Raw genomic sequence first — 24438 nt, forward strand, 5'->3', positions numbered from 1 at the left:
GTACCACACAGAGTCAAAAAGAAACAAAGCAGCTCACCTTCTCTAGTTTGTTTTCTTTCTTCTTTAAAACCTCTGCCTTCCCTTTTGTAAATACGAGCGCACAGACATCTGCTGAATGTCTTGAATGTTGGTCTTAAATCATGACTTTAATTTCATATATCACACAGATATAACACTTGCTGTACGAGCCACAACTTGATAGTGCGTCCCTATCTGCAACTCTGTTGTCTGTTTATGTAACAATAAAGGAACTTACTGCAGATGATGTTAGCGTCAACATCTCCTTGTCAAGATGTACTGTCGTGATGTGGGGAGTTTCCTCCATCCGTCATCTCCACTGACTCTTTCACCCCACTGCTAAGTGGGTCTAAAGACAGACAGAAAAGAACCTAGGGACATGTGGGACATGTGGTATGAGGTCAGATGATTGCAGCAGTGTTAGTGAAATGTGTTGTCTTCTTATTGTGGCTTGGCTCTGCACTCCAGAGGCGGTTTTGACTTGGTGATTAGCTGCAGCATGATGCACCTCCATGGAGCAGTAGCTGGCAGGCGGTGAGGCCCATGGAGACAGAGTTCTGCCCATGCCAGGGCCCTCCGACTGGCCTGGGGTTTGGAAGCCAGCCCCTTCTCACCATGGAGGACCTCCATACAGTAGTTACTGGTGCACAGCTGGGCCCAGAAATCACTGGCACTGCAACCGACATGTGCTTGTGTGTGTATAATGATCTGCATCCTGTCTATTAGACCCACAAATATCCCTGTTGATAAGATGGAGTGTGAGATTAGATAAGACCTCCCTGTCTGTAAGCCAACATTCACTGCATGTATCAGACATCCAGTCTAATCTTCAGAGTGAGGAAGAAGTGACGTGAATTCAAAACCAGTGATGCTTTGAACTTTTGTCTGATGTGAGGACCTAAATGAGTCTATATTATGATCTATACAAGATAAGATTGATGATAAGAGTATTAGCATGTTTTTATAATCCAGTGTGCCACAATCAGATACTAAATATCCCATTTTAGTTCTAGGCTGTAAGGGTGTAAATGACTCCCTGTATACTATAGCTTAAGAATACTCCTTTTTTAGCATTGCATTCCTTTAACATTGTTAGACTCGCGAGGTGTAAAGTATTTTTTACTCCATGCATTCTTCTTTCTTATCAAAACCTGGCACCTACATTACCCACAATGCAACTTTACTACAATAGTTTGGTTGGAAATAGAGACTTAAAGGCTTCAACATTCACAAGTGGGGTATTTTTTGATGTAATTTATGTCGTAGGACAAAACATTAAAATGTCTTAAGCTTGTGTTAACCACAGACCTTATTTCAGGCATATAACTAAAAACCCATTCAAAAACCCATTGACTTCCAGACGAAGGAACCGGAAATGCTAAAATGCTAACTCTAATCTGTGTTTTAGGACTCATTCCTGTAGTACTCTATACGGGTGTGTTATGTAGCTAATGTAGCCTCAAGCAGAGAAGAAGAGATCTGCTAAGCTCAACACTTTCTAACTCCACCCCCCAGATTTCTTTCATTTTTAAATTTGTAAACTGACTCAAGTGACATCACTTGAGGCAATTTATCAGACTTTGCGCAGCTCACGTTCTGGAGCCACAAAAGGCTTTATTTCACATATACAGTAGTACTCCCCAAGACCTGTAAACAGACACCTACTGTCTACATTAAAGCTAGGATGGGTAATCTTGAGAAACAAGCAAGGGTACACTAGATTTTAAAAATGATCCAAACAAAAAAACGAGCCCAGTGTTGCCAACTCTTTTCCAATGAAAGCAGCTAACAGCACTAGCTCCGAAAGTCCCTAAATCTAGAGAGAAAGTCGGCAACACTGACACTCCATCCCTTCAGGCCTCTCTCCAAAACCACTCCCCCAAAATTATCATTATGAACGTAAACAACAAACATGGCTATTGTAAGTACTCACAGCTGTCAAGCTAGCAGCTTGCAGGTAGGTAGACAGACAGGTTGGCCGTCCAATCATTTCATTCGAGCTGAATGAAATGATTTGACGGACTTCTTACAGCCCTGCAACAGCCACAGATACTGGATGTTTTTCATTGAGCGATTGCTGTCGGGATGTAATGAGAAATTCAACAAATATAACAAAAATGTTTTTGAAGAAGATTACCAACTCTAGCTTTTAACACAAACTTGTCTCAGCTTTACTGTCTCTCTTAAAATTTGCGCATAACCAACAAACCAAACCAACCAAAATTTAATTTAATGTTGATCATTGACAGACAAGCGATAATAGTTATTGCGTGTATCATACATGGAGACTGTGAAACTGTCATCATAGGATATCTGTGGCTGTCTATTGGTTGTAATCATCGCAATTGGCGGCTTGACACAGTGACGAGTGTTTAAGCGTTAAACATGCATGGATGCATAGCATGTGCGCACACACACACACACACACACACACACAGACACACCTAAATCTCTCACAGCTGTTAAATGTAACACATACACGCACACACACACACACACACACACACACAGATACACACATTGTAATAAATCCATCATGGCCTCTGTGTCCCATTCTACCAGCTGCTCACTGCGCTGCTACTACGTCTGTCTTGTTGCTAGGATACATACACACTCGGGGAGTAGCTCACCCCTTGTCATACACATTCTGTTTGTGCCCATACGCTGCCAAGGTGTCACTAAGTGTACACACACACACACACACACACACACTGAACGTCATGGCCCTGTACACACCACACTAAATCAAGAGAAGAAATTGTCCACTGACGTTTTCTACAGTATCACAGTTGTCTTTGTTCCACCTGGAGAGCCTCCTTCACGTGTTAGTTTAAAATGTCATTTTTAATACCAGTGCCCCAGTGAGTTTATTACCATTTTAATTGATTAGAAAATGTGGCAGTGATTGGCTTCTCTCCCTCTTGTGTGCTGTTAACTCCCTGGACAAGAGGGGGCAGGATGGAGAGCTCATTGCTAGTGCACAAGTGCCATGAGGGGGCGCTATCTGTCTATCTACCTCATTGCTGTTTTAGTGAAGCATCACTTCCTCCTTATCAGCGAGGATACCTCGACAGTAGCTCCCTCCTCTCTTCTCTCTGCTTGGCTCCCTCTCTGTTGTCTTTTTATCTCCTCCTAAGCCCGCCTCTCTGCTCATCCCCCACATCGTCTTTTTCCTCCCCTGCCTCCCTCTTGGTTCCTTCCCTACCTTTTTCTTTTCATCCTTACCTGCCTCTACCCTTACCTCCAACCTCATCTCCTTCTCACTTCTCTACCTGCCTCTCTTCTAGTCCCTTACATGGCAGCCAATTCGCTGCCTTCCCCCTTCCTCTCCTCTCTCAATTTTTTGCCCTCCCATCTTGCCTTCCCGCAGCAACAGCAGATGAGATTCCCCTTTACCGAGCCTCCCTTCCCTGCCTCCCTTCATCTCTTCTTCCCTCCCTCCCTCTCTTGCTCCATGCATTCATCACTTTTGCCCCCTCAGGGCTTTGTTCTGCCTTAATCAGGAGCTTAAATGTTGCATTCTCACCCAGACAATGCCTGCCATTCAGTCTGGGCCTGTGTAAATAGGTGTGCCCTGTAAGTGCGCCAGCGGGCATGCCATGCCAGCCTCGCTGCGCTAGTGGTGATCAGCCATAGCCCCCAGCTACAGGAGGCACTACTCCACGTACGCACACACTCACAAACATACACACAAACTAGCAGCAGCAGGAGGTGGAAGAGCAGAAACTTACTGAAGGCTGCCTTTGAAGTGCTGCCATACAAAGGCATGGCTGGCCAAAGCAACACTCACAAAACAGGCACATGGGCACAAATACTCATCCTTCAAATGGAGAGCAGGGAGAGGGATTCTTTTCATAATCAGCCATTTTTCTCCTGTCCGTACTTGGCCATTTCCTTTTCAGTTCCTCTGCTTCTGGCTTGCGGTCTTGACTTATTTGTATTTCTTAGCCGGAAATTGTGTTCGGTGGTAAAGAAGCGGAATAGTGACTAGAGGGTTATGTGGCTTGGGGAGACCAGCAGCCTGTTTCTTGGCCACCTGGCATGCTCTTTCTAGGAGGCACTGCAGGCCTCTACCCAGCTGGATGATGCTTGCTGTCAGACTGGTGTGTCAAATCCAGGCAAGCCAGCTTCCTCCCAACACCCCACCATCTGTCTGCGTCCACGATGGCACTCTACCTGCACGTATAGAGAGATAAATAGGGAGTGCTTGACAAACTGTATGTTAGAAAAGAGAGAAGCCTGCATATACACACAAAGAAATGAAATTGTATGTGCATTTTATGAACAAACCAAAGCTCAGTAGTAGTGCACATCCACCTAGCCTTTGATTGTGTATTCATATCAACTTACAATTTACAAAGAGGGAGAGAAGATAAAACAGAAAAGGGGTGGACAGACATACAAACGTGCACTAGGGAGACAGCAAGTAACACACAGAAAGAAAAAAAAAATGTGAGCCACACTCGCCCATGCTATCTATCCTGCTCAGATGGCCATTTGGGCTTGTTAATCTATCGCCTGGTAACAGAGACAGCCTATCAACAACAGCCACGCCCCTCCGCACATGCTCATAGAGAGGGGCTCATTTGGATCTTTGAAGGGAAAACGTGCACACCACACCAAAATGCACACACACACACACACACATGTGCACACACACACACACACACGCACACAAAACTCCCCACAAATCCTGGCCTGTCATTGCTCTCCATTGTTTGGCTGCGGTTGCTTTCTCCTGGTGTGACTGCCAGCAGATGGCTAGCACTGAGCTGTCAGAGTCAGCCTGGGGCCCACACACACAGGCGCGCGCACACACACACACACACACACACACACACACACACACACACACACAGAGAGAGAGAGAAACACTCACTCATACAAAGAGTGTCTTATTGCACACAGAGCATATGCACAGTGTCCACTGAATGGCTCTAGTATTGGCTCTATATCACTCCTCAAGGTCTGCGGATACTTCAGTTTAAACAGTATGTCACACTCTTTTATTCTTTTGCTATTTTTCCACACACACACACACACACAGGCTCCCGATAGACTGTGGAGCCGCTCAGCTACAGGTGCCCCTCATGACCCCTCTCACTGTAATGACTGTGTAATCTCATAAAAGGGCCGCCTTACTGCATTAGCATGTGTAAAGGCCATTGTGTTTGTGTGTGTGTGCCTGTGCATAAGTAACTGTTTTGAATCTTGCTTCTGCCGCCATCCTTTGCATCTTTGTGTGTATAAGTGTTTCTGTGCATGTATGTGTGTGTGTGCGTCGGGCTGTGTAGAAGCAGGTGTCAGGCCTAATGGAGTGTGTCGGCGCAGTGTAAAAGCAGCTGCTGCGGCCCGGGGTCGCCCGGGGTCGACCCGGGGTGAAAGGTCAGGGTCGGGGTGAGGAGTCGGCTGTAGCTACATGACATTCCTCTACTCGCTAATCATAGCTCTGATGAATGGCTGCAAAGTGGCAGCTGGTAGACAGGAGGCGGTGTGTGTGTGTGTGTGTGTGTGTGGCGGTGTCAAAGGGAGATACAGGGACGACGGAAAGAAGAGAGGGGAGGGGAAGGAAAGGGGGAGGAGGAGATCTATACATCGCAACTAACTCACGCACACATTCACACAAGCAGGCAGGGCGAGTATTGACTGCACCGGGCTGTGATCCTGAAGGAGCTGTACATCAGAGGAGACAGGCACAACAACACAGGCTTTTGTCAATGTCGGAAAGTCCACACATATGCACAAAACCTCTACGCAGGCCCAAAGGCGCACATGCACGCATCGTCATCCTCTCTCTCTCACACACACACACACACACATGCACACACACACAGAGTTTGTTGTGTCTGCAGAAAGCTGGGACTAATGACAGGCTTTGTGTTGTGTGTGCTCACTCAGCTGCCCCCTGGACACACTTTACCCACCCAGCAGAAAACAACCCTTTGTGCTCTCTCTCTCTCTCTCTCACTCTCTCCTTCTATCTCTGTATCTCTCTCTATCTTGTTCTCGCTGTCTCCCCACTTTCTTCTCCCTATGGAGAATAGAGTTGTTTTGCTGTGCTCTGCTGTATATATTACCTACTGTATATATTTTCCTGGGGCCTGACAACAGATATATGAGTGCAGCAGTGTTTTTTGGCTGACACCAGCCTTTCACATTTACCATTAAACGGGGCAATAAAGCCTGTACATAAAAAATGACATTTTGATACAAACGGGGTTATTATTGAAGATGTTCGTATTTACACTGCGGCTTTTGATATGATGTGCTAAATCATTGTAGATAAAAACGGAACCACAGTGAGTTTTACAACTACCGTATACTTCAGCTTGGCAGAAAACTATGAGGAAAGAATATTTAGTAACAGTACAATGATGTTGATAGTTTTTCTCTGTGTCAGGATTGCACCTTAAAAAAACTTTACTATGGTTTTTCCTTTAACTATGCAATATTTATTGAAACTGTATTTCACCCAGTGGGCAACTTTGGGGTCTGAAAAGTGAAGCCAATGTGGGTTTTGGAGTTGTATGTGTTTTTGTCGTGGAACTTGAACCCCTTCACAGTGTGTTTTCAGTTCATGAAAGTTAATTAGAACATTTTCAGTCGACTAAAACTCCATTCGATCGGCAGAATCCCTTTCCACCTTTGAGATAAAGCTAAAGAACCGGCTCTTTCATTAACAACTCTGCACCTATTGACATTGATGCTATTGATGATGTTGATGACGATGACATTAATGATGAGGATATTGAGGATGTTGTTGATGTTGATTAGGATATTCATGATGATGATGACAATGTTGGTATTGTTAATGATGATGATGATGATGATGACAAAAAAAAAATCTGCTTCAATACACCCTGTGCATTGCCTCTGTGCACTGCCTGTCGGCACCTGTGTCCAGTCAGACCTGAAGCTGTTGTTGGCACTTCTTCACGTTGTTCCTCCTATCAAGATCCTTACTTGTGTTGTACGAATTCCCAGATTTACGTCGCTTTGGACAAAAGCGTCTGCTAAATGAAATTGTAGAATTGTAGGATTGCAAAATGTCTTATTCAGCATTGGGTTGTACTTAGCTCCACCCTCTCGTGTGACTTCAGGTTGCAAAAAAACAATGTGGCGACACCAAAAACCAAGATGGCATCAGCCAAAATACCAAACTTAAGGTTTCAAAACTGTAGTCCACAAACCAATGAGTGACCTCACGGTGTCGACGTCCACTTCGTTTATACAGTCTATGATTTCACCAGATTGTACAGGATATCATTTGGCTTGTTGAGTCATTTGAGAAGGAGTGTGTGTCACATGTTTCTCTATTTTTTGTTAGAATATATGTATTACTCTTATGTTATCAGTCTGACATTATCTTTTTATCTTATGTGCTTGGTGATTATTCTCTTTATGTTTTATCTAATTAAGTAATCTAATGTTTTGTCTCAGCCAGGACATTTTTTTAAATCTTACTGAGGCCCTTTCCTGTTTAAAGAAGAAAGATAAAAACTTTGGCATTTGTCCCAAACTAGTCTCTCATACTTCTAAAAACAGTTGTCAGCCACAGTAATGAAAGTAACAGTGACCTACACCATTCCTACTGTGCCACAACTTGTGTTTGTTTTAGAGGCTGAGGAGAGAAATCTGTTTGCTTCTGCACATCAAGGTAAACGTTCACGTCTTTTAAATACAGCATTTATGTATAGCTGGAAACAAAGAGTGTCAGTAGTGCAGATGCATACAACACACAAACGCACACCCTTTGATTTGTCAAGCCGCAACGAGCAGCCTCTCTGTCTCCGTCCGTCTGTTTATCTGCCCATCCACTTCTCCCTCCTCCTGATTTGTATCCTTCCATCTTTCCTCTGCATCATATCTAAATGCCATCGAGGAGAGCCGAGTGCAGCGGAGATTTCTGCTCATAATGCCACAGTGCTGCCCAGAGGAGTGTTTTATATTGACCCGTGTCTGTCTCCGTACCAGCTTTCCTTGCTACATGTATATAAGCAGTACACACAACATGCATGCTGTTATTTTCAGGAATAATCTGGAAGCATGTAATGGATAAAAATCATAGATGCTGTTGTTGTAGGTTCACATCTGACATATTAAATGAAATGAAAAATTAATTGACTTAATCCTTTTGTGCAAGTCTTCTCTTTATGGATCCTAACCTTCTTCACAAACACAAAAGGACTCAGGTGTATCCTCAAATCCTAGAGGAACTGGAAGGCAAACACTGTGCGTGTGTGTACATGTAGTCAGTGCTGCGCAGACGGTCAAACGGTCAACTTGTTTTTGCTCTGACAGCCGGGCTAAGCAGGAAGAAGCCAATCGATAGCACTTACCCTCTTCCTGTTAGAGTTCCCAACAGACTTGGGAGAAAGACGCAGCGCTGCAGTCGTCACCAGCTGTGTGTGTGTGTGTCTTTGAGTATAGATGCGACTACCTGTCTGCACTCACTTATTGTGTATAAAGCATTGTGTCTGCAGCTGAGTAAGATTGAGTGCATTTATGTATTTAGAACATTAGCCCAAGGACACACTGTAGTGCAATGAAGCAGCATTTCTCTTGATTTATTGACATCCGTCTAGTCTCTCCTCACCCCGCACCAAACTGCAGGTTTAACCTATCTAAGTCTCAATTCAAATAACTCTCAAATAGTAGTCTGATAACCTTGAATTTGAATTCTGAAGATAAACTCAAAAGGATCAAACAGACAGGAGTAAAAGACAGTATTCATACAGATATATGCAGTAGTTGTAGTAGCAATGGAAGTCCCTCCCTGCTCCTGATCAGTGTACTATGACCTGCCTTAAAGGGGGGAAGAAAAAATTCCCCACAGGGATCAATAAAGTATCACACAGTTATTGAGGCACTTGTACCCATGCATCCTGTTCCCGGGGACAAACCAACCCAGGAAGTGGCCAAATGTTTACTGCGATACATCAAATGCTGCGCTTTCCTTCCTTTGAGCTCCGCTCTCCATCAGGATGCACATGTTTTACAACCAAAACATCACTGGCATTTGAAGGACAGGATGATAGTGAGCGCTGAGGTCATATCAGCACCCACTTTGGCTGATACACTGACCTCCAGTATCCTGTGCTGCTGGGGAGTGTGCTTTTGCTTGTGTGTGCACCATGCAGGTTAGACTGAAAACGTACTGCCGATTCAGTCTGAATCTTATTAGCAATTCTAATCTTTGCTCCATGGTCGTGTTTCTAGTGTTGCGGATAAAGGATGTCTTTTATTTGACTATACATGTCATATGGTCAGCCATGCAAATGTTTGATTTTGGATGAAGGCAGGTTGAGCAATATGACACATGATGAGTCTTGATAATATTGTGCATTTTGTTGCTGTGGGGTTAGTATTCCAGCTGTGTGTGCATTAAGGCTGTGTAGTGGCAAGAATCTGGCAATAACATTTATTGCGATACTCATGTGTATCGATATTTTCTTATACCCCAATTGTGTATGTGTTTGTGCATTTTTTACACATACAGTAAACTTTAAAAGTCCTTTACAAGTATCGGCTTATATAAAAAAGGGAACTGAGTAAAGATGGCTGACAGGATAGTTGGATCATGCATGTGCACCTCTGTATGCATCTATTTGTGTCTATTGTCTTATTGTGTCTATCCATCTGCCCTCAGATGAGCCTCCGTTTGCTTCTGTTGGGCTTCCTGTCCTTCTGCCCTTGACTGACCCAAGCCTGACCTGTGTTTGGGCACTGGGCCTCCCCATGGCTACTGTATGGGCTTGCGTGTGTGTGCATATATGTGTGTGTTTGTGTGTGCATGTGTGGCCAGCACAGGGTGGTGGGGTGTAATTTGAGCCCTAGGCTAGGACAGGACTGTTGCAGAGTCCATCCAGGCAGAAAAAGCAAGACATGGGAGCCGCAGGGTGGGCAGTGAGAGAGAGAGGGCAGGACAGCTGAAAGAGTAAGAAGAGGGAAGGTTGGAGAGAGAGAGAGAGAGAGAGAGAGAGAGAGAGAGAGTAATGGACAAGGAGTAGTAAGGCTCTTTTTAACTCGGCCTCCGTGAAAGAGAGATGTCAGTCTGTCAGTTCGCTCCACTAACCAGCCTGTAGCAGGAGAAACGGATCTCTCCCTCCCTCTCTCTCACACTTCCTTGCTTTCTCTCCCTCCCGCTCTCTCCCACACCATTTCTATCTTCTTTCCTCTCTCATATCTTTTGGTGATAGCTTTTCTGCCTCAGTTGAGAGAAGCAGAAACACTCCACAGCTCAGGGGAAAACAGCAAGACTAAGTAAAAGACCAAGCAGTGAACCAGTCGTCTCTAAAAGGCAGGCAATGTATAGTGCGGGTCTCCTCCCGATCACACTTCGGGTGAGTGAGAACGGGCTGCTCCGAATGCTGTAGTAGAGTAAGGCCCTGAAGGCAGGGCACGCTACCGGCTCTGCTGCAGCGTTTCCCTCAGTGTTTTCAGGAGGGCAGCACACAACTCTTCAAACACAGAAGGGATCAAATCTTCAAATCCCCTGGAAATGTCAACCACGTTTGAGGAAATGTCAGTAAGGCTGAGAACACACGCAAACACACATCGGCCCGAGCGTGCGCACACACAGGCACTCGCACTCAACACCATGGCAAGAAAGGCAAACGTGATATAGGACAGTCACGTCCTGTGGCGGAAATCGGCTTCATCTCCCTCATTTCTCCAAATCTCAAGGGAGAATCACTGCATGCCTCTGGTGGTATTTATTCCCAGTAATGTTGAAGTTCTAATCCGTTGCATTTTCACATGAATAAACATAACATGAAATGATGTAACACAATAGGGATTCAACTGGTAATGCCAGTGCAGTGAAGGCAGAACAACAGCTGGACGTGGCACCAGAGGAAACTGAGGAATAAATACATGATGCATTGCTTTAAGGTCTTTCAAAAGTCTGTACTCATTTTAGTTGACTCTGTAGCTGGTTGTAAAGGATGATTTCATGAAATTATCATTTCGGTATCACTTTCTATGACGCCCATGTCTTTAATGCATTTTAAATATATTTATAATGTGTTATTATGTGCTTATAGCACTGTATAATTATAGTTATAAGCACTCATAAATATTCATAAATATGCATAATGCTTTATAGCAATAATAGTAACAACACATTATTAAGCATTTTATTATGAATTATAAGGTCAAGTGTCATAATACTTCATAATTCCCATAGTTGTAATACGTTATAAGCATTTTATAATACATTATAATCACTGTTATAATGCATTATAATGTGATTATAAGTTACTCTAAGTGGTCATTATTTGCTTTATTTTGTGTGGGTTTTTTTGCACAGATTTAATTTTAATTTATCACAATTAATCAATTAATCACATTATAATGTATTGCAACTATGAGAATTGTTATACACTGTGTGTGAGTATCATGATACTTTGCATTATAAAATGCATTATGATGTGCAATGATTATCGTTAAAAGCATTATGTATATTTATGAATGCTTATAACTAGTGCTGTGTATTGGCAAGAATCTGGCGATACGATAAGTATCACGATACAGGGGTTACGATTCAATATATTGCGATATATTGTCATACTGTAAGTAAGGCGATATATTGCGATTTTTTAAAATCTAATTTTAGGAAAACTGTCATAATATAAAATAAATAAATAAAGAATACACCACCATATGCATAAAATCAGAGTTTAAAAAAGTTGACTTTTTTATGCAATCCGAACAGTGGGATCTGCATTTGCATTTATCACAGTCCCTGTAACATCCAACATCATAGCACTACTTTGTGAGGGCACATACACTGAGAGGGCGCATCTCTTTGCAAAATAAATAAAGTATTGACTAAACTGTAAACTATTGATTAAAAGTCGATACAGTGTTTTCAATACAGTATCACAAAACATGGTATCGCGATATTCGATTTTTTAGATATTTTCTACACCCCTACTTATAACTATAATTATACAGTGCTATAAATGGATTTAAATGCATTAGTATGTTTATATTGCATTATAGACAATGATTCAATTCCTGGTCTTACTCCCTCCATAGTTCCTGTAAAATAGATAATAAGGAACACTTTTAATTAAACATCAAAAGTCCTCATATGTAGATCTTTAGTCGCCTCAGGTGATCTCATCTGCAGCCGCTGACATCATCCTGTGTTCCCATTGATTGATCCTCACCCCTGCTGACTAACTTATCGACATCCTCAAGTGTATTTCCTGTCTAGACTGTCAGCAGTGTTTATGGATGGCCCTGGCCCCCGGTGACACACACGCACACACACACACACACACACACATGTGCGCCCACCTCCTCTGCTTATCGATGTATCCTTTTGCTTCTGACTCCGTCCTCCTCCTTAATGAATCTGGTAGGTGTTGAACTGCAGATGTTGTGCAGGGCTCAAGTATCGACGGACACGGACATGATGAAAGAGCTTGTCCCTGGGGAGGTCTGGGTTAGCTCACAATGAGTGTGTGTGTGTGAGAGAAAGCGAGAGTTATTGTTAGAGGGTGCATGTGTATCACCCCATCACTCCCTGTGTGTCACTACTAGGCAGCGATATTGAGTCCAGAGTATAGGGTGAGTGTGTGCAAGACAGTGTCAGCACTGCTTCAAGAGGTTGACAGGTGAGACGTGGCTTGAGACAGGCAAACAACTAGAGAGGTTGTGACTGTCTTGATTGACAAGCCTCTGTCTCGAACATACTCGTACACGCACACAAGCAGCACTCACACTTTCCTCTTTGCAAGCCCTCCAGACTCTTTGTTTATCTGTAGCTTCAAATCAAGATCTGCACTTATGCTAATGTATTGTGATCCTTTGGGGGCATACAGTACTCCACACTGCTGTGTGATTTCTGCTGGCAGGCTCTCTCCATGTCCTGCAACATCATCCATTACCAACTTCCTCCTTACCGATTAGAGGAGATAATGTTGGACTGACGAATTAACCTCAATTAGTGCTACCACTCTAGATCCTTCTCATTTCACCTCCTGACTCCCGCACTGCATCTCACATGTCCCTCGTCTATTGCTGCTGGGGCATATATCAAGTGTGCATATAAACTCAAGCTTTGTCTCAAATCGGATACTTCCGTTAGTACACTTCCATGTAGTACGCTGTGCACATTATGTACTTACTTGCGTAGTGCGTGAATTTCAACAGGGCTGTTGTGCACTTACTGGAAGCTCTGTAGATCAGCTGGTGATAGTCAGCCACGGACATAACGCCATATCGGTAGTAATTCAATTCAGACGGATAAATCAACCCAATAATGGCTTCTATCCGACTACACTATAGTAGTACTTAGTGGAAAAAAAACACTTGTATAAATAAAATGTTGTTAATTACACGGCTTTGTTGAATACTCTATTCTGATCATGGCGTTCTACTGTCCCTTGTTTCTTTATAGCAGACCGTTGCTATGTATAACCGACCGTTGCTATGGGTGCAGTTCTGATGTCGGACTCTAGAGGACTGTTTTTGTGTCAAATTATTGGATTTCTTAAGTAAGTATCCGTGTAATAAGCGGGATAATGTACAGCGAGCTGGTCATTGTTGTGAATTAACCGCATCGCCTTGTTGGGGTTTAATTCACAACAATGACCGGCTCGCTGTACACAATCAATAACATAGTTCAGTGTTTGCCGTTTCAATCGCAACCGCTGTAGCTTCCTCAACCACCATTTCCACACGTTTGAAATAGGTTGGTGGCCCCTCACCTTCCACTACATAGCAAAGAAGGCGACCGACATTTTGAGTGACGTTTTGAGTACATCAGGGTACCTGAGATGAACTGCATTTTGACATACTGTACGCAAATTGAGACACAGCATCAGACTCAGTTTTAAAATGAAAAAAAAGCAAAAAATATAGCTTTATTTTAGTTTTATTTAGTCCCGCTGTGGCGTCAAAGAACTTAACTTTGGCTGGTGAACATTACTTGTTAACATTGTCACTGTAAGAATGTTAGCATGCTGTTGTTAGCACAAGAAGTGCCTTTTGAGCTCATAAGTAGCTAATGGTTGTGCCCACAGTAACTCAGTGTTATGTAACATGACATACTGTAAGTAATCATGCCCCTCCTTAATGATATGGGCATAGATGAGTCATTTGGGAGCAATGATAGCAACAGCTAAATGCGTACCATCAAATGTTGGCAGCCCAGCTTGTTCTTTAAGGCCAGTATGTTGAGTGTTACTTTCCACCATCTGTTTTTGTGGACGAGAGAAGCAACAATATCTCAGTGATTAGATTAGAAAGGCTCACGGCCCTGAACTGACAGAGCAGTTCAAACACTTAGTTTCCTCTCTAAATCCTATCTTTCACAGTTTGATATAAATAAATAAGACCTTCACGTGTGCACTTTTACTAAAAGAAAAGAAGAAAAAAAGACAGACAGCAAATAGGCTGAAAGAGAGAACGAGAGACAGAAAAGGTTAAGAAACCTGTAGTTTCTAGAGTAGAGGTAATCCCCAGGCTCAGACATGACTATTTACCTGCAAGTTTTTCTTGCTTACACTTGACGTGTTAGGGATACAGGCACGCCTAGCGAATCTCACGAGGAACATAAGATAAGCAGGGAAACTCGACAAAGCAAAGAAGTGACTATACCCACTCTCTAGTAACACACATACACAAATACACTCGCATGAGAATCCCAATACTTCAGTGGCATAGCCATTAGCGAGAGTGTGTGGGAGAGGTGGATCGTTAGCTTGAACAAAGGGTGAGTTTATTGTTAAGTGAGGTGTGTTTAAATGCTTTTTAACTGCTGGTGTGGCGGTGAGGCAGCTGTCTGGGCTTGAAGAGAGGGCAGGTGGGCAGGTCTGAGAGACTGAGAGGCAGTTGAAACAAACTTCCAACCCAGAAAACCCCCCTGACCAGCAGGTGGATTATAGGCCAACAGCCAAAACACTTTTTTTGTGTCATAGCTACTATTTGCAGTCTGTAACTGTAGGAGGCAGCGTTGATGCACCTTGATGCTCACTAACACCTGCATACACACTCAAAAAAAAAAGCACTACTAACTACTTCCCCCCCCCGGCTCCTCATGAGAAGTCATTAGGAATGTGTCTGTGTGTTTTATTTTTAGCAGTGTGTGTTTAGGAGGGGTTGTGGAGTCTCGTCAGTCTTCAGGGCCCTCCTATCTGCTCTGTCGCTCTGTGTCTCTGTCTCCAGCTGAGAGCTATGTATATTTCATCAGCCCAGGGTGCCTTTTTGTCTTAAGATGCGCTGCACCTCCCCTGCCTGTCTCTCTGCTGCTCGTCAATGGAGGGAGCCATCACAGCCTCTTTTAAACTCTCCCCCACTTTCTCTCTCTCTCTCTCTCTCTCTGTGTCTCCACACTGACAGCCACCCTCTGCTTCTCCCTCTGCTTTTCATGGTCAGCTTGTCTCGCTCCTGAAGGCTCATCCCTCTTTCCTCTTTCAGCTGTGGAGGGGAGCAGAGTGGAGCACATCCAAACAGACTTGGGCTGTCAGGAAAACTCTTTCTCTCCCTCTGTCTCTCTCCGTCTTTGATTCCGTCTGTCTGTCTGTCTCTGTTTTGCGGCTCTGTCACTTCAGGGAAGGGACACTTCTTCACCCAGCGCTGCATCCCCTTTAGTTGTTGTCTTTTTATAGAAAGAAATCTGAGTGCTGTGACAGCAGCTAAAAATGGTTGCACCAATGATGGGCTACATCAGCAGTTAATTGCTATATTTGCACCATCAGTGTCTTTTTTATTGTTTCGGTTTTAGTATTATGTTAATATCGCTGTTACCCCCAAACATTTTTGTTCTGATACCTGTCTTATTCTATGTAGCTTGTTTTTATTCTTTATTCTCTTGGATTTTTAGTGACTGCTTTTATTTAAATGTGTTTTTATAATGTGTTTATTTTGCACTTTGTCTCGATGCTTTTGATGTTTTATGTAAAACGCTTTGAATTGCTTTGTTGCTGAAATGTGCTCTATAAATAAACTTGCCTTGCCTTCTGTAACATTATCACGGCACCCCTCAGTATCAACCCATTCTCACTCCCAACTCGTCAAATACAGCCGTTTGGTAAGTGCCCCTCGGTATCGGAAACCGACGAACGGAGGCACTCTTTAGCAACAGTATGTGACGAACAATTCCATTTGTGGGTCAAACAAACACAAGACTTTCAACCAGGAGGCCGGCGTTTGTGTCCCAAGTGAAACTAAAAGTTGACTTATTTTGTTACGGCAGTCTTTAGTCACGTGACTCGTTGGCATCGTCAGTCCCGTGAGTCACCTGGGTCGCTAGTCAGTGAAGTTAACGTCAACCACGACCATTTCCTAACGCTAACTAAGTGGTTGTGTTGCCTAAACCTAACTTCCTGTGAAAACGGAACTTTATTTTGAAAGGACACTATGCATGTAACCAGCGTATATTGACACGCCGTCCCTGGTCCATCCAAAAGTAACACAAGAGGGGTACCCCGTGCGTCGGTATCTGATGCCGAGGGGCACTGACCAAGCGGCGGTATTTGATGAGTTGGGAGTGAGAATGTGTTGTTAGTATACAGTATGTCTGTGTAGCAGAATCAGAATCTGTATCTAGTCTAGTGGACTTATATCAAGTCACTCATTGATTCAATTTTAATGAATTAACTCCACCTCTCTCTTAAATACGGACATTGAAGTCTTCCTTTGTTTCATTTATGTTAATCATGTCTTTGTATCTTTCAGACGTGTACTGTGATTGAGAGTGCGGCGGGAGCCAGTAAGGAGGTGGACTCGGGGCCTTCGCAGCCTGCAGGTGACACACCTTCTCACCCAGTGACCTCGGAGACAGAGAAACCCGACCGCCCACCTTCCAGTGAGTATAGCTCTTCCAAATACCAGATCACAGTCTGCAATGTTATGTTTTTAAGCGTTTCATTTTTTACTCTCCTCTGTCTTCATCCTTTTTTGTACTTCTGTTTTGTTGCTGTGGCTTCAAATAATGCTGTCTGGTTCACTTTAAAGTCCCGTTTATATGGTGTGACTGCAGAGTTCATAGCATTTCACACCAGTGTGATCTTTGATAGATGTTAGTACACACCACCGCAATTAAATATCCCTCTGGCTATTCTCCAATCACAGCATTATCTGACACATTTGTTATGTTGTTTCACGTTGCGTTTCTTGATCTCGTCACTGTGTGGCCACAACTGCGAGAGAGACGTTCACTCTGAAAAATGCGGTAGTAAATGTGTTGGTTCATTCAACTACTAAGAATAAGCCATACCCTCTGAATGCACATCTCTTCACTTAGTGGGTATCTTATCTCTGCTTCCTTTTTCCTGTGTGAGGTGTCCTCCTGACCATGCTGTGTGGCAACACAGGAAGTGGTGAGACCCCTGGCGTGAATGAGATTAGGTCTGAGGCGGCTCTAACACTCATCGAAGAGTTAAAAAAAAATCTTTTGAGTTCTTCTTTTTAGACATGTGCTGTCACGTCTAACATTTCACACTCTTGTAACGCTTCAACCACACTTCCACCACCATTGTATTTTATCTATATACACCTAACATAGCGATAACCCCCACCCAAACTGGATTAACTCTTCATTTTCCATCTTTTGTCATTGCAACAGTCAACCTATACATGCTGCCGTGTGAGACCAGGAGGAGGTAATAATGATTTCCCTGCAGTTTGTTTTGCAAATGTGCAGGCGATCTGATCCCTCACCTCCTTTCAATGCATTGTTCAACAGCAACTGCTTTTAATTGTCAACCATGCAAACCCAACCTGCCCTCAAAGCATACACACAAAGACTCTCAATCCCTACATGTCAATCTACCCACACAAATGCACATGCTTACACACAGTGGGCTACCTCTGGGTCTGAGAAGTGAAGCCAATGCTGAAGTGCCTTAAACTTGCATTCTTTCTAACAGCCAGCAGGGGGCGACTTCTCTGGTTGCCGAAAAAAGTCTGATTGTGTAGAAGTCTATGAGAAAATGACTCTACTTCTCACTTGATTTATTACCTCTGTAAACATTGTAAACATGAGTTTATGGTCTCAATCTCTAGTTTCAAGTCTTCTTCAATACAGCATGATGTTCATTTAGTAAATTATGGTCCCATTTAGAGTCAAATAGACCATAAAGCAGGGGATGCTTTAGGGCGTGGCTACCTTGTGATTGACAGGTCGCTACTACGGTGTTGTCCGGCTTGGGAGTTGCCCATGTTTTCATCGTACAACTTTAACCCTTTCACAGTGTGTTTTCAGTTCATGAAAGTTAATTGTAACATTTTGGTCACCTAAAAATGTCTTATTCAGTGTTCGCTTGTACTTAGCTCCACCCTCTCATGTTACTTCTGGTTGCAAAAGAAGAAGATGGCGACGGCCAAAATGCCAAACTCAAGGCTTCAAAATGGCATTCCACAAACCAATGTGTGACATTATAGTGACTACGTCCACTTCTTATATACAGTCTGTGCTTCCACACCATATTTCACTCTTTTTTTCTGCTTTTTTTCATCTGATGTTAATCTGAGGTTCCACTTTGGGAACCACTGATCAGTTAGTTTCGTATTTCCACCAACCTCGACCCAGAGTAATGGATTATAGGTTTTACAGTCATTTCACTCCCATCTCCTTCATCGTACAGTATATGAATAAGCAATTTGTTGGGATGCTGTTGAAGGAAAGGATGATAGTGATAAAACGAGGCTGAGAGATGAGTTGGAGGAAGTCATGATGAAGCAGGGGCAGACACAAAAAATAAGTGACATGTGAGCGTGTATGTGTGCGAGTATGCCCCGAGGGAGGCCATCACTACAGTGGGTTTTGGAGCTCAGTGCGTTTATGTGGAAAGTGCTGCTGTCTCCTCTTATCAGTGTAGCTGGACTGCCTTTTCACTGGGTATCTATTCCATCTGATCCTCTCCTTTTTTTTTACACAAGCGTTTACACTTCTAAACACAGGAGTTTTGTAAATGAAGTTTCTTAACTCTCCACCCTCCCTTTTTTCACTTCCTCTCCCCCTCTTCTACCTTTCTCTTGCTCACCACTCCCTCCTGCTCACGCCACTCTCTCTCTCTTTTCTCTAAGGCTATTTCTGTTTAGCCGTGAGGGCCCCCCTGTCGTTTACAGAAACTCATCTCAAGCGCTCTTTCCGACTGAACCGACACACACACACACACACCCACACCGGCACATCAGCAACCACAACACACTCAAAGGCACCTGGTTAAACAGTCATGACAAACAGGGCCACACTGCACGACCACAGACACACGTAAAACGCAGAAGAATGAGCGTTTCCCCCAGTGGTCTAGTGTGGCTTGAGAACAGGGTTTTCATGAGTTATTTAAGTGCCCTCCTTCATGCGTGTTGCGCTGCGGCTCGCACCGACATGACACGGCCCATTTCCTCTGCTCGGGCTAGGAACGTGACACAAGACACACTTGCGATGTTCACACACACAGAGTAGAGGAGGTGCACAATCAGTCATGATCTTAAGACTGTTGGGTTTAAATCATTAAATGGGCCCCAACTTAACAGCTAGAGTGAAGCTAAAGGGTGAGGCTTCAGACAGTTGATGTTACACAGTCCTGCTGTCCACTGCAGTCTGGGTTTTAATTGTGCTTGTGTGAATATTTAGTGGCTTAATGGTCACAGCTCTAATGTAAATATTTGCTTTGACCAAGTGGCATACAGAGAGGGAGGCAGTGTGCTCTCACATCGCATTGCGGTGTTAAAGAACGTCAGCATGTGAGTTAAGCTGGGGACACACCAAACCAACATCAGAGAACTAGCTGCTGACAAGTTGCAGCCGAACACAGCCGATGGCCAGTTAGCGCGTACGTTCTGCGCATGCAACATGAAATAACTCTCCGTCACCAGCAGGTTGTGGTAGTCTGCATTCGTCATTCAAAAAGGGAAACCGGAAGACCAAGGACTGCGGATATACACGCTGTTGTTATGATACGTACATGAAACAAAGCGGCGTTTGCTGACCATTTTCACTTCACGCTCACCACTTAGCTTCTTTCCAGATGGCCATGTCGCTGTGAAAATATCCGTGTATTGGAATGATCAGATGAGATGAAGATGAAAAATGTGTCTTTTCCTGATTTCTCTCACTGACGTGCTCTGCCGCCGATTCAACATGCTGAATCAAAAAACCTCCAACACGGGCAGACTAGAGCCGACATTGTGGGACACTCTGAAAAAACTGTGCGACACCTGACTGTCAGCTCGGTGTTTCGGGGCCTTTAATGAGATCTCCATATATATGGAGACAACAGATCCCCATTTCTCATTTCAAATGTCGAAACGTGTTGCGGCCCATCAAGAGCCCCTGCCTATCTGACAGGAAACATCTGGGCTGACCACAATGTGTTTCAGGCCCGTGGACCCGTGAACACATTTGCTGAATGCTTCACATACAGTACATCAGCAGTCACTCAGGCTCAAAACAACCACACAGTCAATACATCACTATTAGTGGTGAAGGAACAAGGTGAACCTCCCTGCTGTACTGTCTACATCTAATGGAGGGAGGGGCACACAGGACTAATGTAAACGGCAGAATATATTTGTACCATTATGCTCTTCTTTGTCTGCACAGTTAAAGCTTCTACCACTCTTGCCTCTTGTGTGAGTTTAGCCTTTTTCTACATTTAATGTCTTCCCTTCTGCTGCTTTATCACAGCCCTCTTGCCTCAATCTTGTCATACTGAGCAAATACATTTAGAGATATGTATGTTTATGTATGTGTGTACATAATGTGTGTGTGTGTCTTTGAATTACACGTTCTGATGATGTGATTGTCATGCGATAGGCTGTGAGTGTGTTTTGATTGCACAGCTGGACTTGGCAAGACTTGGCAGTCTTGAGCGCTTGGCTTCTGGCCAGTTCAATACAATTACAATTACCCACCGCGGGAGCATGGAGCACCACTGAAGATGGGCTGTGGGTGCTGGTTGGGGCACAGAGAGGGGGTAATTCACAGTATCTGGCAACCCGCCTTTGCTTGGGAGGAGGATCAATGTCTGAGCCGCTGCTTGCTTTAGCCGCCGCGGTTAACATTTCACATTAAGAGTCTTGCATGCAGCGGTGTGGTTCAATCCATAAACAGCCATGTTACAAGAGCACACACATTAAATGAGGAACAGTCTGTCCATGAGAGGGTGATTACAGCCACCCCACCCTTGTGTCTCTTGTCCAGAGAACAGAGCAGCAGGTGGAGGGATGAGAGTAGCTGAGGGATGACATGAGCAGTGTGCTGGGGGGGGGGGTGAGAAGGTATGGGGAGGATGGCGAGAGGAGGACAAGGACACTGAATGGAGAGACGACAGGGGATGTGTTTGGAGAGAGAGATCAGAGGGTGACAGAGGAGGCATGGAGAGGAATGCCACTGCTTGCCCCCCCCCCCCCGACTCCCTCTCTTTTCTTCTTTTCTTTTGTCCCCCTCAGTAGGGGTGACAGGAGGGTGGGCTAACTTCGAATGACAGTGACAAGCTTGCCACCGCTCCCATGAAGCACAGCAGATGGAAGTGTATGTGTATGTGTGTGTGTACGTGCGATTAAAATGCCACCGGAGACCAGGGTATACCGAGTCTCTTGGCAGCGCCACGCTTGGCAGAGCGCCACCTCACTGCCCTCTTTTTCCAGCCCAGCAGAGTGGGCGTTGAGGTGTGTGTGTGTGTGTGTGTGTGTGTGTGTTAAGTGAGGGGAGGCAGTCTCAACAAACAAATATTAATTCACAGTGTTCCCATTGTCTGTTCCATTATATCCTTTCTTCAGGGGGCAAGCGAGCTGGATGGCCTGTGTGGCTGTTTGTTCATCCATCTATTTGAGTAATTCAGTAATGAAATGATCACAGGATCTTTTGAGAAACAGAGCTCTGTTCTGCAGTGTGGCGCCAGTCCTGGCGGGCATGGGGGGAATTAGTCAGGAGACAGTGGGTTTGGCGCTGTGCCTCGGTTATTAGCCACTCACAGGGTGGGCACGGGGTTGTGCCCCGACTCAATCACTCACTGTGTTTGCGTGTGTGTGCTTAATGTGTTTGTTTCTGTGCGTGTGTGTTTGTGCGCATTTGAGTCAGGATTCTCTTCTGGTCACACTGACCTTATTGTGCAATCACTTCTGGTTGATTTGTACCCTTTCCAACACATTCCTCTCTTCGAAAGGCTGAGAAACAGGCCGTTAACCCCCTCTCCCCCCCTCTCGCTCACTCTCTCTCGTCTTCCCTCCGGATGGGTTTGATTTAGTGACTGTGGTTTTCCATCCAGAGCCTGGGAGCCAGAAAGAGTAGACTTAGGGAGAGACCTATGGATTCACAGCCAGCGGAGCACGTCATTACTTGGCCATAGCTCATCAGCAGATACATCAGCAGGCTGGGGCGCTAATAGATGTGAGCTGTCGCCGTTCGGGAAGTAATAAACCTCTCTTCATTTCATCCCCTTAATTATTTCCTTCTCACGCGTTGCATGAATTGCACTAAATGATGACAGCAAAGAGCATCTGAGAGTGTGTTGTGTTATTCAAAGGCTGAATATTTGCCTGCATTATACAGCATATATAATATAACACTCAACTTTGTGCAATGTGAACCAAAGAATTCCTCTTTTGGGTTCAGGAGAAGTTGTATTCAGGCCCTTAGTGAGGCCACCCGATGTGAGGTTAATGCTCAGTGTAGAGCAGCGAGGTCAGGTTACAGACGTTTCAGCAGTAGCCCTGAAAAAGATGACCACTTAGTGAGAGCCCTCCAGACTGACCTTTGACCTCACAAAGGAAACAGGTGTTCAGGCAGGATTAAGCCTGACTGCCTGCACACTCAGAGCCGGTAGCAGGCTGTATTGTGTGTCTGTTTCTTTTTATCTACAGCAGATCGAAGTAAGAAAACCTTACAATATAATACGGCAACACAACAAACCATAGAGGTGAGATCAATCCATATTTGAGTGAAAGTGTATTATACATTTCTGAATGAAATAAGGGGTTTTATTATTTATTTAGTAGCTGAGCAATATCTCATTCATTCCTTTTCTTTTGTTTTTCCTTGTGCTCATGTCTTTTTCTTTATATCTCCTTTTCTCTCCCTCCCTCACTGCCACCCCATGACTTCAATCATCCCTTCCTCCCACCCAGCCTCCCCGTCTCCACCACCTCCACCCTTTTCTCCCTCCTTCCTTTCTCCCCGTCGATCCCTCTCTCCTTCCCTCTCTCTCAAACTGTCCTCCACTGTCAGGCGACTTGGCTGAGGCTAAGTGCTTTTTGCTGTCTCGCTGCAGGTGGGACTGTAATAAAGCTTGTCAGTGGGAGGCATGGGTCGCACTGTCACATGCTCTTTGCCTCCCCTCTGTTAACTCCCTCCTCCATCTCCTTCCAACCATCCCCCCATCCCTGCCATCACCACCACCACCACCACCACTACTCTCCTCTGCTTTTATTTCTCCTCTCTCATTTGTCTGCCTTTTCTTCCCCATTTCGTCTTGCTCTTACCCGAAACTGTGCTCCTTGACTTGTCTCTCATCTCTCTCTCTCTCTCTCTGGTTTCCTTGCCAACGGCACTTTCAGGAACATGATGAAGAAGAGCAGCAACAGGAGACACCCCTCTCAACATAACAACCGCACACACACACACACACACACACACACACACACACACACACACACACACACACACACACACACACAATCCATGTAAATGACTCCAGGTGAGGTTGTATTGTTTGCCCAGCTGCTCCTGCTAACCAGCCTCTCCTGTTCCATAGTAAACCAGCAGGCTGCTGCATGGAAATCAGCTTTCTCTACACAAAACAGTTCTCTGTTCCCCCTTGTCTTTTTATGTTTGCGGACAGCGTATGTTTGTGTAGACGTGTGTGCTTGTTACTGCACATTACACTCAAAGGGCATCTAAAGGTTGGAGCTGGTACACTATTTGCATGCATGTTTTTCAGGCTCATTTAAACCCATTTCTTATTCCGGTGTGTGTGTGTGTGTGTGTGTGTGTGTGTGTGTGTGTGCAGCTTCTAATTGAAATGGCTTATACACAGTATCTTACTTGTTCTAGCCACAGGATGGCAATACTGAGCCCCTTCTTTAAAGGAATCCTCCTTTACCTCCTACAAGCCACTGTTCATTCACACATACACACACACACACACACGCACACACACACACACACACACACACACACACACACACACACACACACACACACACACACACACACAGCCCTCTTTAGTCTGAGTTAGCCCAGGCTTGTATAAGGTGACGGAGTGCAGTGAATAATTTAGTCGTGGCCATGTTAATGGCTGACAGCTAACATGGCCTCTCTACTCTGCTGTTGGCCCATTACTAGTACATTCTGTTTCACTCTCACTCTTTCTTTGTCGCTCTATTGTCTTCTCTTTTTTACATTTTACATTCATGGTGTTCAAGTGACAATTTGGAGATGTCACTTTTTTCTAATCA

At 44.4% G+C, this 24438-nt stretch overlaps 1 protein-coding gene across 3 annotated transcripts in view; it reads left to right on the forward strand.

Annotated features, from left to right (window-relative positions):
• gse1b (Gse1 coiled-coil protein b) overlaps positions 1-24438 on the forward strand; it is a 192392-nt gene that overhangs the window by 44624 nt on the left and 123330 nt on the right. For all 3 annotated transcript variants that reach the window (XM_074613835.1, XM_074613824.1, XM_074613845.1), the window contains one exon: positions 16711-16840. In XM_074613835.1, the coding sequence (XP_074469936.1) occupies positions 16711-16840 (130 nt within the window). The remainder of the gene's footprint in view (positions 1-16710; positions 16841-24438) is intronic.

The sequence above is a fragment of the Sebastes fasciatus genome, chromosome 2 (assembly GCF_043250625.1).
Source record: "Sebastes fasciatus isolate fSebFas1 chromosome 2, fSebFas1.pri, whole genome shotgun sequence".
NCBI classification, from domain to species: domain Eukaryota; kingdom Metazoa; phylum Chordata; class Actinopteri; order Perciformes; family Sebastidae; genus Sebastes; species Sebastes fasciatus.